The sequence below is a fragment of the Aythya ferina genome, assembly GCF_964211825.1.
Source record: "Aythya ferina genome assembly, chromosome: 1".
NCBI lineage: Eukaryota > Metazoa > Chordata > Aves > Anseriformes > Anatidae > Aythya > Aythya ferina.
Window position 1 is genome coordinate 111,505,033 of NC_140296.1, and position 15,673 is coordinate 111,520,705.

The 15,673-nt window shown below is 37.4% G+C and overlaps 1 protein-coding gene across 3 annotated transcripts in view; it reads right to left on the bottom strand.

Moving 5' to 3' along the window:
- The window catches only part of EPHA6 (EPH receptor A6), a 516,782-nt gene that overhangs the window by 118,129 nt on the left and 382,980 nt on the right, over positions 1-15,673 (bottom strand). For all 3 annotated transcript variants that reach the window (XM_084506721.1, XM_084506720.1, XM_084506719.1), the window contains 3 exons: positions 12,936-13,006; positions 9,923-10,048; positions 1,026-1,211 (listed from right to left, as the gene is read on the bottom strand). In XM_084506721.1, coding sequence (XP_084362847.1) covers positions 1,026-1,211; positions 9,923-10,048; positions 12,936-13,006 — 383 coding nt within the window. The remainder of the gene's footprint in view (positions 1-1,025; positions 1,212-9,922; positions 10,049-12,935; positions 13,007-15,673) is intronic.

The window sequence follows — 15,673 nt, forward strand, 5'->3', positions numbered from 1 at the left end:
AAATTCCATTCCAATGACATGAGTTCAGGAGATATAATTTTCTCTCTGTTCTAGTATGCTGTGTTTTCCAAACATAGCTTTTGATATTGTAACAAGGTGAAAACAAGAAATATTCATATTTATTGTATCTACTGTGAAGGTAAGAGGGCATCATTGATTTATACACACAACAGTTTATCTTGTCACAAGTTCTACAACCACTTTAGAAGATAAATATATGAAAGCACTGCAAATCTGCAAACAACGTAGCTTGGTTGAGGCAACGATTATGAGAAGAGTATGTCTTGTGAGTCTTGTAATTCAGTGCAGCAAAAAGATGCCATTAAACAATTACATGCCTGATAATAAGACTTCTAAATAATACTTAAATGATAAATATATATTTTAGCATTTCAGAAAGATTCAAAGCCCAGACTTCAGAGACTGTCTCTGAAGATTGTTAGCCTCTCGGCAGCTGCAAATACATATAAAGAGTAAAACATTGTCATAGATTATTCTGGAATTTTAGAAAATCATTTGCAATTGTATAATAAGTTTAAAATAATTTACATTTTTATTTCTTTAAAATAGGAATTTGATCTCTTCTGGCACCAAAACCAGCAAAATTAACTGAGTAGAGTGAGTACTTGTGAAAAAGAAAAATATAGCTGCTACCTTACAAACTCTACAAGGTGAATTGACCTTACTGTCAACTCAGTTACATTTATGGTTTCCTCTGCTGAATTCCACTTGCCCCTAAGCAAAATCTGCAGTGCTATTTCATAGGAACCTGTAAAGGTTTTATATGAATGAGGAGGATTTTTAGTAAAAAGCAAAAAACAAAAAGCCAACACATTTCTAACTGAAAACAGACAGGCTATACATTTCCTAATGTGATCTGTATCTCTGCAGTATTTGCCATCACTTTATGATTTGGATCATTTCTCAGGACTGTAATCCATATCAAATGCGGAAGCAATGCTTAATATCAATACTAAAAGACACAGAATGGGAAAACAAAGAAAAAACTCATAATAGTAACTTACTTTTTGTAACAACTCCTTCAAGGCGAATTATATTTGGGTGATCAAATTGTCCCATTATACTAGCTTCTCTCAGGAAATCTCTTCTCTGTCTGTCCATATAGCCACCTTTCAGAGTTTTAATTGCAACAGGTATCTCTCTTTTTCCTGGTGTCTTCAGCCGTCCACTGCATACTTCTCCAAATTCACCTTAAATATAAAAAATATTCATAAGATCATTCACAATGGCTGAAGAACTATGGTATAGTTTGTACTGCTGAACCTAAACAACTTATTTTTCAAAATAACCTCCAATACCTACCTTAAAAATTGTCATTTTTAATAGCTCAGTGTTGTTTGTAGTGGTCAGTGAAACCAGAACACAAAAATATTCAAGAAACTCATACAGCCCATAAAAACAGACAGTATCCCTGTCAGTGAGAAGTAACAGATAGGATATTCAAATTCCTGAGCTGCACCTTTCATTTGTGCCACTACCCTGAGATCATGGGGACTGCAGCAGCCAAAGCATCTGCCATCCATGGTGTAGTTTACCTTGTTTTACTGACACTTTGAGATTGAACTTTGATATCAATACGTTTGTGGTATAAGTGAGCATGCTATGAGGAAGTAATGTAAAGAAGCTTAGATTTTACTTCTAATGATGACAAAATACCTATCTATAACTACTTATAAGGCATGTCGCATCAAGACCTACATGAATAGTAATGCTGTTAGAGTAGAAGAATGTATGACTACCCTGCACTTGGAGAAGGCATTTAAAAATGTACTTAACACTATTATGTTTCTGAAAAGCACTTGCACATGGTTTATTTAAGTGACTTATGTACCTACATGAAACTAACTACCTATTCCACAGTTTGAACAGCCAAAGGCCAATAGTTTCAGCAAATCAGGACTGGGTTGTGTAACAAGAAGAATCTTAAAGCTTGCTTCAACTTGTGTTCAATGTACAAAAAGGTCTTTGAAGAACGCACATCTCACATTCACTTTGGACATTTACTAATTGAGTTTGCATTGAAACCACAACTTTAATTTGATCTTGGAGCCACTCAAAAGTTATTTAAAACCTATACCAAACATGCCTTGGATGCCTGCAGGTCAGTTTTCAATGGGTTGTAATTCAGTAAATCAAAAACAATGTTTACAAAAATATGTCAAAGCACTTGTCAGTGCAAGGTATTTCCATAACAAAATCAAATTTGCTACCCTAGCCATTTTGGAATCAGAAACACTGAAAAACAACAAAAAAAGAAGGTCATAAACAGATTTATATTTATCTGGAGAAAATAATTTTTTATACCCTCCGCGGAGTGCTGTATGAACTAGTTTTCCTTGAAGTTTAACTACAGAATGAAAGAAAATACAGTGCGTGACTAAATATAAGCTGAATACAGAAGAGATAGACTGAAAGACAGAAGCTTTACTTCAGAAAATTAGAAATCACTGATATTATAGGATTAGAATGGTTGTTGTCAGACAGTCTTTATTTTACTAGGCTATGTCACTTCCTCTATAATATAAAACCATGTAGTCAATAAGATACAAGAAGAGTGGAGGGATTAAAAAAAAAAAAAACACAATTTGATAGCTGGCCTTTCACTTCAAAACAGAGACATCATCAAGTGCAACAGTGCAGTTAACAGATGTGGAACATAACCTCTGAATAAATTAGCCTATTCTTAAACAGCTAACGAAAGCCAAGTTTCCCAGGTCATCTTTCCACCAAAACAACCCTATTTCTTTTATTTTTATCTTATTTTGAAAATAAATGTGAGCTTTATAAAAGTGTGAGCTTCCCTAAAGATATGTAATGTGTGTAAACATACATGTCACAAGACTAATGCTCTGGGAATCTTTTGACAAAATGGGGGGGGGTTGGCAAGAGAATTTCCTATATGATTTACGTGTATTCCCTTTATCTCATAGAAGGCTCTGCTTAAAACTGTTTGCCCGACTAGGGCCACTGAAAAAGCAGTAGTTAATTATTTATTATTTCAAAATTCTACCATAAAACAAAATAATGAAACCTGAATGTTTTGAAGGATACAGAGTCACAGAATCACAGAATGGTTGAGGTTGAAAGGAATCCATGACGTTTAATCCCCAGTTCAATACCCCTCCTCAAACAGAGACACCTAGAGCAGGTTGCCCAGAACAATGTCCAGGTGGCTTTAGAAGATCTCCAAGGATGGAGACTCCATAACCTCCCTGGGCAATCTGTGCCAGTGCTTCCTGATATTTAGATTGAACAAGTTGTATTCTGCCTAACCCACATCACATAGGCATGGTATATCAATTGTTTTATTCTGTGATATATCCAGCAGTGTTAGAATTTCTCTCTAAAGCCATGGCCTTATGAGGCCAGAAACAAACAGAAAATCTTACTGGTTTTTCAAACTTAATTAAGTCATCTTAAAATTAGAAGAAAAAAAAATAAGTTATTTCTCTTGCTGAAACAAAGTGTCAAGGAAAATAAATATTAAAACCTTCATATCCAGTTTTTGAAGATATTTCAAGAAAAATAAATTTGTAAACTGCAAAATCTCATTTTTTAGAAAAAAATGGAAAGCACTGGTTATAGAATAAATTCTTTTGCTATTAAAATATAATACAAGACAGTACTACAACTTCAGAATTTCCGAAATAATAGCATTGATACCTTAGGGACTGTAGAGTTGTTCAGCAAGTGTTTTGAAACGAATTAAACTGAAAAAGGCACTTGAAGGACTTACAAACCCAAGATTTATTATCTGTATAACATCCGAAGTGGGAGAAGAAACACCATGTCTTGCCCTGATCTGTCTCTTTTCCCTTTTCTGAATTAATAATTTGTACAGGCAGAATGCTCCCCTTGGATATTGTGACTGATGAACTGATAAACATAAAGACTAGCAGTATTTTTTTTTTTTTTTTTTGTGGTGTGATGTCAACCAGACAGTTATTACATTTTGAAACCTAAGGTATGTGTAATAATTTCTAGTTCTGGTTTAGACTAGATAAGGATCAATAATATCACTTAAAGTGTTGAACTATTTATGCTGAGAAACATTCTGACAAGATTCCCTTCCAGAATATTTTTTTCTGGACTTCTGTTAAGATAAAGAAAGAATTTTAAATTACTTTAAGTGAAAGGGAAATGTATTCAACAAAAGGGATTTTTTAAATCTAAGAATCTGATTGTTCAGATGGAAGATAAACAAGACAAATACTGGCCCTGCAGCACTAAAGTTTCGTGACTGCATGGGTAATAAGTAGAAGCTAAGAGACAGATGTCAACGAAGTCAACACCATTCCTTGCTCCAGGGAAAAAGCTGGTGATAACTAGAGTGAACTAGAGTTCATTGTCTGTTCAGTTTTAATAATGTGTAAATAATCTATGTTTTAATGATATAAAACTGACATGTCTTATTGTATGTTACGCAAAAATAAGCTAATTGAGCACTCCAGAAACCTGCCTTATGCAAGCCACACATCCCTTTTCTCATCCAGTCATAAAATATGTGTTATTTAAAGCAAAATAGGAATAGTCAGTCACTTAAAAGTCCGATATACAGACCTGTATTGCTACACTGTGTTGGGTTTGTATGGCAAGATTCTGGTAGCTGAGTGCTGCAGGGATGGCCTCTGTGAGGAGTCCAGCAGCAGCCCCATGTTAGACAAGGGCCAGCTTCAGCCGTCTCCAAAAGGACCTGCCACTGTCCTGAGACAAGTCAATAAGTGATGTTCTTTGTGCCTCTGTGAGAGCAGATTTATGAAAGGGGGAAAAAATACCTGCTGTGCAACAGCAGCTGGGAGAGCAAGGAGTGAGAACCAGCCCTGCAGACACCCAGGTCAGTGCAGGAGGGCAGAAGGTGCTCCAGGCACACAGCAGCAGTTCCCCTGTGGCCTGTGGAGAGGCCCCTGGTGGAGCAGGCTGTCCCCCTGCAGCCCATGGGTCCCACATGGAGCAGATCTCCATGCTGCAGCCTGTGGAGGAGCCCCCGGTGGAGCAGGTGGATGTGGCCTGGAGGAGGCTGTGGCCCATGGAGAGCCCCTGCAGGAGCAGGCCCCGGGCCGGAGCTGCAGCCTGTGGAGAGGAGCCCACGCAGGAACAGAGGGTCTGGGGGGAGCTGCCGCCCACCCGTGGGGGACCCGTGCCGGAGCAGTTTGCTTCTGGGGGATGGACCACATGGTATGGAGCCGTGTGGGAGCAGTTCTTGAAGAGCTGTTGCCTGTGGGCAGCCCCCACAGGATCAGTTCAGGAAGGACGGCATCCCATGGGAGGGACCCCATGGGTAGCAGGGGCAGAGAGGGGCTGTGAAGGAGCGGCGGAGACGAAGTGTCAGGGACTGACCACAGACCCCATTCCTTGTTCCCCTGTGCCACTCAGGGGGAGGAGGTGGAAGAGGGTGGATGGGGTGAACAGGGTTTTTGGTTTGCTTTTAGTTTCTCACTGTTCTAGTCTGCTAGTCATAGGCAATAAATTATATTAATCTCTCTACACTGAGTGTGTTTTGTCCATGGTAGTAATTGGTTGGTGATCTCCCTGTCCTTATCTCAACCCTTGAGCCCTTTCCATCATATTTTTCCCCCTTTCCCTCTGAGAAAGGGAAGTGAGAGCACAGTTGTGGTGGAACTCAGCTGCCCAGCTGGGTAAAACCACCACAAACATGAGATCAAAAGAAGTATCTGACAACACAGAATTGCTGTTTACAAAACTGAAAGGTTGCAGCACCAAAACCAGCTCATTTCCTCCAGTTTTAGTCATTAGACCCGTTGGAAAATTGACAGAAGCTTTAGAATATAAAATAATAAACCATACTGTCTGAAAAATTGAAGAGTTGGCCTCTTCCTTATGTCTCTACCATTTAATAAAGAAAACACAAAGTATAACTTTTAAGAGAGACTTGACAAAGATTTGTCTGGGAATTCCTTCCAAGAAGGGCTGAAGCTTTAAACTAAAGTGCAAGAAGAGATGGGGCAAAAATAGTGTCACAGGAAGGACAAAACCAAAGGATGTCATAGCATGTCAGTGGGTGCAAGTGAGCTCAACACAAAGTGATGCTGAAAGGGATAACATGAAGAAAACCTACAGCAGTGAAGAAAAGGCAAATTGTGGGAATTGGCAAAAAGGCACCTGTTAAACTTTGTGATGAACCAATGGGAGATCTGATGGAATATTTAGAATTAATGATAAAAAAAAAAAAGACCAACAGTTTTGAATCTAGATTTATGTGCATATTTTGTTACTTTAAAGCAGGTCTGCCTACTATTGTGTGTACAAATGGAGTAAGTGTAGGACTGAAGTATGAACAGTTCAGAAAGGACCTTGCAAAGTCTGTATTTTATTTGCTTTATTTGCACCAAAGCACCAGAAGGGAGGACAGTAGTTTGGAGAGTTTCTAAATGTACTGGAACACCAAAAGCAGGTCAGAGGGGAGGACTGGGAGAGCTGAGGTCGCAAGGTCAATTAACTGGCCCTGTGGAATATAGTGGCCGTATTCAAAAACACCAGCTCAGTAAATGTCCACTATAATGATTTGAAAAAGGATTTTCACAAGATATTGCACAAATTCATTTTTTTTTCTCAAAGTAATGATGTCTCATGAGCTCAGCACCCTTTCTTAACTTTTTACTGCTTTGCATTTATTATTATAATCTGCCTAATTATATGAACTTGCAACAGGAATGCTTATTCCTACAATTAAATGCTTAGACATTCTCTTTTTATTTTGGCTATGATGTATGTCTTTGACAGTTGCAGGCCAAGTGTCATCTTGATCTTTATAACTATGAAAGGGTATTTTCCAATCTGCTGTCACTGCTTAAAGATCTTCATACTTTTTCAATTTTACCATTTGATGCCACCTCTCTGAATCAGTTTTTAATTGCTTACCGGAAAAATAGCACAGTGTGGAACAGTGTGTATGTGTTACCAATGATTTTAAGCACTTGTTTTTTTTTTCATGTAACTTAGTATTACCCTTATGCTACTAGCACTTGGCATGAAGCAACAGACACAATTGTATAATATTGCTAATGAAGGATTTCAGAGAAATCCCAATGTCTAGTAAAGTATTCAGAAGTATCTGTACAGCAGAGGGAAACATAGGACAAAAACAATAAAGGAGGAAGCCCTGGTTCTTTCAAGTTGAAAGTTTATTTGTATCTGGGGTAAGTGGAGAGTTTAGATTTTAACTTTTTACAGTGCTGTCATCAGAAATGAGATAATCATTTACCGTTCTACTTCAGAATATTACTTCTGACTTACCCTCAGATAGTTGCAAAATATTATTCAAATAATATAACGTATATTACCAATGCACACCACCCAAGGTCATAATTAGCAAATACTTTAAAAGACAACATAGGTACAGAGGTTGGCAAGCTGAAAAAAGAAGCTGGGAAAAGAACTTGACTGTCAAATCCACCTGCACTGCAACTAGTGAATTATGAAGGGCTTTTGGACATGACTTGTTCTATAGAAAAAGCAAATTTGAAACTGCTTCAGGAAAAGATTGCCTTCAAAAATTTCTTGTCCAGAAATGCTAGAAAACAAAAATCAAATATTTGTTATGTTTTACTCTGACATTTTGCAAAATAAAAGTTTTTAGTTCTTGAATAGAAATAATTTGTTTTGAAAAATAAAAGTTACAGAAATTCAGAATGAAAATTATTGATCAAAATAAAATGTTCTAACAACACCTATTTAAGAAATACCATTCTTAATTCAATTTTTAAAAAGGTTTTAATGATTCATTTGGTAAAATATTTTATTTTTAAATTTCACTGAGGTGAAAATTGTAAACATCTTTTTTGTTTTTTACAGGAGTAATTCTCCTCTGATAGGAAATCCATTTTACATCTAGTTGCAATGTTTAGTATGGAATCAGAAAGAAAGCATAAAGGAAGCTTCAGGACTGCTGTGAATTATAATGATATGTCATGTCTCCTAGCAGCTATTCAAGAACTCTGTGAGAATTTGTACTCTCCCTGCCTCAGGCACAGTATTTAACCTGTATCTCGCCTACATGGAAACGGGTTTAAATTTCATCGCACACAGTTTGCAAGTCCTACTGGGCAAATATCTTTGAAGATGACAGATTATTTAAGTAATTTTAGAAGATAAAAAGTATAAAAATAAAATATGTCAAAGCAGGCAAAAATTCACCCCCGAAGACACAACAGAAGGGAAAGGGAAGCTGAGTTAGAAATTTTCATAAATGAATTAAGTTGAGAATAAGGACACAGTTTTCACCTCAACAAAAATCAATAAGCTCAGCCCTTCTCTGTCATATTCAACTCCTCAGAAATCAGCAGTCATTCCAATACTGAAGGTAGTTCAACATGCTTTGTAATCTAAGACATCAATATCTACAGTATGTCTGAAGAAAACGAAGAAATACAACAAATCAAATAGAATATTATCTGCAAAAGTCAGCCCTCTAAGGGCTTTCTCAAGCTAATTCCAATGGCGCACAGTGCCAGCTACACCTTATCTAGCTTTAGCAATCAGGTAAACTCTAAAGTACTCTTTAGAGTTTTGACTGCAGGGTGAAACCAAATTTTCTCTCTTACTTTCAGGTCAATACATCCTTTTCTCTGCTAACAGTCCAGGCTTTATGTCTATTATATTATTTGCATGAGATTTCCTAGTGTATAAACACCTTTTAGCAACACTGGAGTCATTTCCATTGCTATCAGCATAATAAAGTATCATTAAATGAGGGATCTCAGCTTAAAAATACCTCGTTTCTTGGGTGACTAAGATGTATGAAACAAAGGTAAAAAGAAGGCTCGCAATGCATTAGGTATTCTTATGGAAATTTTCCTGACAACAGCACAAATTCTGTAGTGGGCTCACTATGAGCAAATTACAGAATTACTTTCTTTACTCTTTTTTCCTTACTGACGCTCTTCCACAAGGTGTAACTGAATTCTGCTCTCTGTTGTATCATGATTTTTTTTTTCTTGATGTCATTAAAGTTAGAACAAGTAAAAAAGTTCAAAAAATCAGCCATTTATGCTGGCATTTATTTATTAAGCAAAAGAAAAAAAAAAAAAAGTATTGTCAAAGAAGGTCAAGAGTGGATTGCTCAAAGATGGGCATTGGAATATGGCAGTGTGCACATAGTATCGCTGAGGATGTAATGCATGCCAGTGAACTCCAGACTCTCCCTGACAGTCTCTTTCTCCTTTTGATTTGCTTTAACACCAAAAAAATGTGGTGGGCCTTCTGAATGACACATTGGTCACAATGCATGCACTGAGATCCACTAGTTTGGTTACCTCTTAAGAACATTTTGAGCCTCATCTCTGTAGGTCCTCAGTAAACAATAATAACATGCCACCTGTCCTAGAGTGTCCGAACACAAGTTGAAAGAAATGGTTTTAGAGGACCGATCTTTACATGTTTTTTCTTCTCTGTAAGGAAATCCAGTATCTTTGTCAAATGTATCTTCAGGGAAAAGACAGAATCAAGTGGGCCTACCACACAGCTAATCCAAATCAAGTAAAAATTACTATATTTTCATAGTGCACATTTACCTTATATAACACATCTTTATTCAGTCAAAGACTGAATTAGATAAGTACAGTCGTCTTTATGCTAACCATACATAAGCTAATCTTTTCTCATGGGTATCTAATTTATTTAGACGGCCTGTCTGTACCAAACCTCCACAAAGCTTATTGAAATAACTGAGCTGTTATGGGAGAACAGGCACACAGAGATCCTTAGTAGCAGCTGGACAGGAAGGCTGCTGCTGTAACTTCAGAAAATGAAAGACACTTGAGAATAAACTGGACTATCAGGGAAATATGCCATTTTTAACTACTTAACCACTTGCATTATCATGACAACTTCAGAAAAGTAGTCTTTCCATTCATAGACAGTTTTTGAATGTGTTTGCTTTTACCTGCCCCAATGACTCTCTCAATGCGAATTCTTGAGGGATCAATCTCCTTTGCAAATTCATGGACAGCAAGAGATGGGTCTTCATATGTGTCTGGATCAATGTATGTTTTGATTCCTGGGAAACGTACTGCAAAAAAGAGAGAATACTAGGAAACAAGCATTCTTTGATACTCACACATTATAACAATATAGGTATTAATTTTCCGACACAATCAAAAGCATTCAAAATTGCTCCTTGAAACTGCAAGTGAGGTCCTGCTGAACCCTGCTCGAATCTCTTGAGATATTCTAGGTGACTGAAAGCATGGGTATGTCATCAGGATTGTTGCAATGCATTCTTACATCAGACTTCCCTTCAGCTTGCAATGATAACTGATAACCAGTGTCAGTGTAAACCCCAGAGAAAATATAGGCATAGGGTTCTCTGAATTTTATGTATACATCTAGGTATTATCATGTTTGCTGGCTACACAGGTGCCAGAGGAACAAAAAAGTCAAAGGCCTTTGGAAAACTCAGTCTTTGGATTTCAATTGATAAGACAGTGTCAAACTCTTATGCAGTTCTGTCTCTGTCACAGCTGAACCAAGCATCTCCTGAGAAAATAACAGCCCTTCCTAAGTTTTGAGATAAATGCTATTTTAGGTAAGTCAAAGTACTTTTTTTTTTTTTTAATTTTATTTTATTTTTGTAAGCATTTCCGTTCCAACTGATACTTAGTATTTTGGTCTAAAGAGGCTCCTTGGTGCCTCTGCACTTAGCTCACATCCTGAAGGAATTTTTCAAGTACAGATGGTAAATTTGGAAACTATAACCTTGGAAAATTCAGCAAGTCACAAGGGAAAATATGAGCTCTGTGCTGTTCAGCTGAAAGGATGTCTACAGAGACACCAAGTGAAGCCTCAAAGATATGGTGAAAAGCAGATCCCCACGATTGACAGTGATTATTTTCAAAGATGTTGTGTCCTCCTTTGCTACTCCTTGGACAATTTAGACAATCTGTCCTTTACTTTGAAAACACTGTTTGCTAATTTACTCCTGTCTTTTACTGGTGGATGGATGAACATTTGTTTTGCCAAACAGGTCCAATCTTTGGGATCCTCTTCTCTGAGAATGGGTCCTGGAGGACTGTGCTGCTTTGTTCTATTCTGATCAGCTTGCACAACCAAAGAGCCAGGTGCAAGATGAGAACAAAAAATATCCAAATCCATTTACAAGGCTTTGATAATTTCTGTCTGCTTCCTTGGAGATGGCTGCAGCAACAGTGGGTTGGTGCCAGATTGCTTTGGCAGGTTCCAGCAAGGCATCATTTTTCTGGCATGGCTAATATCCCTTGTGTTCCTGAATGTAGCATGTCCAAGAACTTACGTTGTTTCTCTTGGACTATCTGGATAAGAAATTCTTTAGGCTCCTGCAATGTAGTGATTAAGTTCTGGAAAACTTTCAATTCATTAACAGACATTGATGTAGATAATGCATCAATTTAGCATGATAAGAGGAGAGTATTGCAGCTGGGTACAGAGAACCTCTTTAAAAGAATTAAGTACCACTCAGACTTCTTCCTCTTATCACTTAGTAGATGAGTTTAAATTACTTCCTTATCTGATGAGTCTAAATACATTAGGTGAGACCTAGTTAAGGATGTACAAATATGACTGGGCTTCATTAAGTCACCTGCAACACCCATTTGGACCAATTCTGATAGAGTACACACACCATTCAGAAATGGGAAGCACATCATGTGATTCCACATTACCAGCAAGATTATGGACCCCTTTCTAACTTTCTTCAAAGAGTATATTCCTTGAAATCTTCCTCAGAGTCATGCAGAGTTCCCAAGGGATGGAGGTAGGATAAACAGGAGGTTGTTCTTCTCTGCTTGCAACAGAAGCATAGGAGATAAAGCACGGACATGACTAAGCTAAGAAATGGGAAATGGTAAGAAGTGCTAACAAATGCTAACAGCAGAATTTGTTTTTTAAAACATCTTCAGCTTGTTTAGGGGAGGTGACCCCATAGAAACTGTGCAGCCTCATATCTTGTTTCAGGTTGAGATGCTAGATACCAAATCTGTAAGTACTCAGCAGTCAGGCAAAGATTGCTACTAGCATGAAAAAGGTACTTGTGAAGCCAGTGAGTGCTCCCATTGTAAAGGAGGGAATATTGTTGGCAATACAGTCCTGGCTATTGGGGTAAATCACAGTAATTCCTCTTGATCCTTGGTTCTGTGGAGGACATGCATGATCAGGTAAATACCCTCTTGAGTCTGATGCTGAGATAACCCCCAAAGAATGGGAAGCCTCTTAGGTGAAGCTTTGTGTCAGCATGAAATAGGGGATATAGTGTAGTCAACTGAAGAAGGATTTTATTTCTCATGACATAGCTTCAGTCTTGATCATAGTATTTCCAGGGATGTTTTCAAAAATGAATTAAAAAAATAATAAAAATATAACACCCTTTCTAGAAGTAAATAAAAACTTCTTTTAGCTACTCTAACATAAAGTGATGAAGCTAGTAATAACAATTAAGTAGCTAAACTGAGCTAAATAACTAATATACTGCTCATGAGAGCTTTTCTCTCAGAGTACTGATCAGTGAGAAAGAATGTGAGAGAACGCAACCCATTCTACTTTTTATTTCTTGAGTGGCCGGAAGTGTAGATCCCAAAAGGCATTAATAGTCAAAGAGAGCTGGCTACAAATATGGCACACAGTAACCAAGAGTGTTATTCTGAGGCAGACATTCAATAGGGTCCAGACCAGTTGTGAACTCACAGAAATACACCTGGAAAACTGATAAATGTGATTAATAGAATACCAAAAAAAAAAACCCTTACTCACTGGAGTGAATTTGGTGAAATTGTCCAAGAGAACATAGAAATAAACACAGTCTTGATGGTGCAGATAATAAGGAACTATTCAAATGGTCAGATTAAAACATGAAGGGCAAAGGACGCACACAAAACAATGAACATTCTTCATTTAAAACCTAATATAGATTTTATGTAACTACTTACAATGTCCATTTTGCAAGTGAGCCCTTCTTTTTTCTTCAGATTTCATTTTGGCCTTTATGTACCACTGGCATCTTTTAAGAAAAGCAAGTGAGGTTTAAATTAAAATAGTTGTCATATATAAAATAAATGTACATTATTTTATCTGCAGATTTATAAAAGCCAAAATTTTGCATTCTGAATCAAGAGATTTAGTTGTGAAACTGAAAAGAGAAAGACACACAAAGAGCTACAGCAAATTAGATACCAGTGAAAAAAAATCACAGTTGGATTAGTAGTGAAAATGACTACTGAAGTTTCATGCAATACTTTATTTCCAAGTTTGAAAGAATCTTAAATACTTTGCATACACTGGCTTAGGCAAATTAAACCTTATGCTATTACCTTTTATACCCATTGGGTCAAAAAAGCTCATAATTTCTTCATAATATAATAAGTTCTTTGACTTCAACATATTTCATGAAAAAGGATTTTTTTTTTCCCCATTAAGACTGCTATTTTTTACTTCTGATTAGCTCTGTTCAGTCTGTTAGGCAGATTTGTTATTTCTCATAAGATAGCTGCTATCTCATAGGATAAACTGTATGTAGCCTGCTATGTGAATACAGTAATTTAGCATAGGCCTGGATGATTGCAAATCCTTGGCAAACAATGCTAAACCCTGTTGATATTCATTAACAGTTAGCAACCTTACCTGGCAATTCAAGGTTATGCTGGAGAAAACTGCCACATGGCAAGATTTCAGGTTCCCTCTAACAAAACCTCTCCTAATTTTAATGCTGTCTATCTGTGGGACTGTTAGTGCCCATTTAGAGGGCCCAATGATGGGAGAAACTGTTTAGGGTCAAGAAACTAACATAAGATTTGCTCTCGGTCTTATAGGCTCTTACTAACTGAGCAGCCTAAGAAGGATGACTTAGAGGGAAACCTCTGGAGCTAAGGGCTAGGCTGAGGGCTAAGGGCTATCTGGGCACCGACAGCAGTGCATGTGGACATACGCTTTGGTGTACAGAAATTCAGTTCCATAATGAGCTTTGACAAAATGACTGGCTTTTTTGTGTTCATAATCAGCCTAACAAAATAAACTATAATTATAGATAGTGTATGCAGTAAAATAGTAACCACAGAGAAATGGGAAATATGTGAACACGCCCACCTCCTCTCAATGGTTCATTTAAACTACTGAAAAAGATTAGGAACACTGACAAATGCTTTTGCTGCTATAGAGGTGACGATGAACATCTGAAGGGCAGAAACTTCTTAAGCTATCAAAATTAGCAGGAAGTTATTTTCACAGTTGCGTACCCTAATGGAGGGAAACGGTAACCATGGGATTCTCAGCTTCTGTGGAAATCTTTGGATTGTACACCAGTTCCTAGGACCACTAAGCATGCCAGTGACATTTTTAAGACCTGGACAACTGGTCTGTGGGGTCCCAGGTACTAAGAGGAACACTGAACTTACACTCTTACAGCTCTTACACTTGGAGTGTCTGCCCAGAGCAACATTTGAAGAAACAAGTCTTTATCCCCCACAAATCTCTGAAGTATCCAAAGCCCTAAAATTAAGACTATAGAAGCCAGTGAGAGCCAGCAATAGAGTCTTCCAGTCCCAGCTCTCCATTTTCTACTATTGCCAGCTAGAAAACAATTGGAAAGGAATAATTTCTCTAATGATAAGGATAAGGACCCTGAATTTTAATACTGCACTTCCTGGAATTTAGCCAAGACTCTGGTCTCGCTACCTACCCTGTGCCTCGAAGTCACTATCGCTTTCATTTTTCTATCTGCAATTGACAACCATGCTTCCTGCTTGCTCTTGGTGGATAATCACTCAGCAGAGTGCAGAGGCAGGTGCTTGTTTAACCTAGCCTCTCCACTATGAATAGACTCATCAGCGGCCCTGTAACTCGATAGCTCATCAAATTGCTAATTCTAAACAGCGAAGCAGAGCACATCTGTGGGATACCAATCCCATTTTTCATGCAGAAATTCACCTCCAGTCCTATAGTAAATTGAGTATTTATTCAAAATTTTCTTGCTCTTTCTTTTACAGAATACACTCTTATCACTGCATTTAAGCAGCACATCAAAATGAATTCATATCTTACATAATTGAAGTAGTCCCATTGAATAAGATGTTAGAAAGCTACGAGAGTCACCAGTGTCCTTAACATTAAAAAACAGGAGAAATAAACCCAGATAGAAACCCATTTCCATTTCCTTTTTTTTTTTTTTTTTTTTTTTTTTAATTTTTTTTTCATTCCTGAGTTTACCGAATGTTTTCAGAGGAAAGAGTTCTAGTTAGGTTTCAGGAGTCACACTCAAGGATTCTGCAGAATCATCTTCTCTGAAAGTTTGTCTTTGTCTGAGTAACTCTTCTCTGAAATAGTCTATCATTTATAGTGTTTGTAGTAATTGTATAAATAAGCTTCTAAGATTACTTGAGATCACAATATGTTCCGATGTGAACTGCTTCCATTAGCTTCAACTGAATGCTAGACTTAACCTGTTTTATTGTTTAGCAGAGAGCATTAATTCACATAATGGTAGCTACTGTAGTGCCATATTTGGCTACTGGGATACTGCAAATAAATGATCCAGCCTGCACTGGTAGGACTTTCTTTTCAAATTAAAGGTAATGTTATACCAACAAAATAGCAAATTAATTACAAGTCTGAAAGTGCAGCATTGTCAAGTGATATCAGCCTGGTCTGTAACGATTACTATCCCATTCAGAGA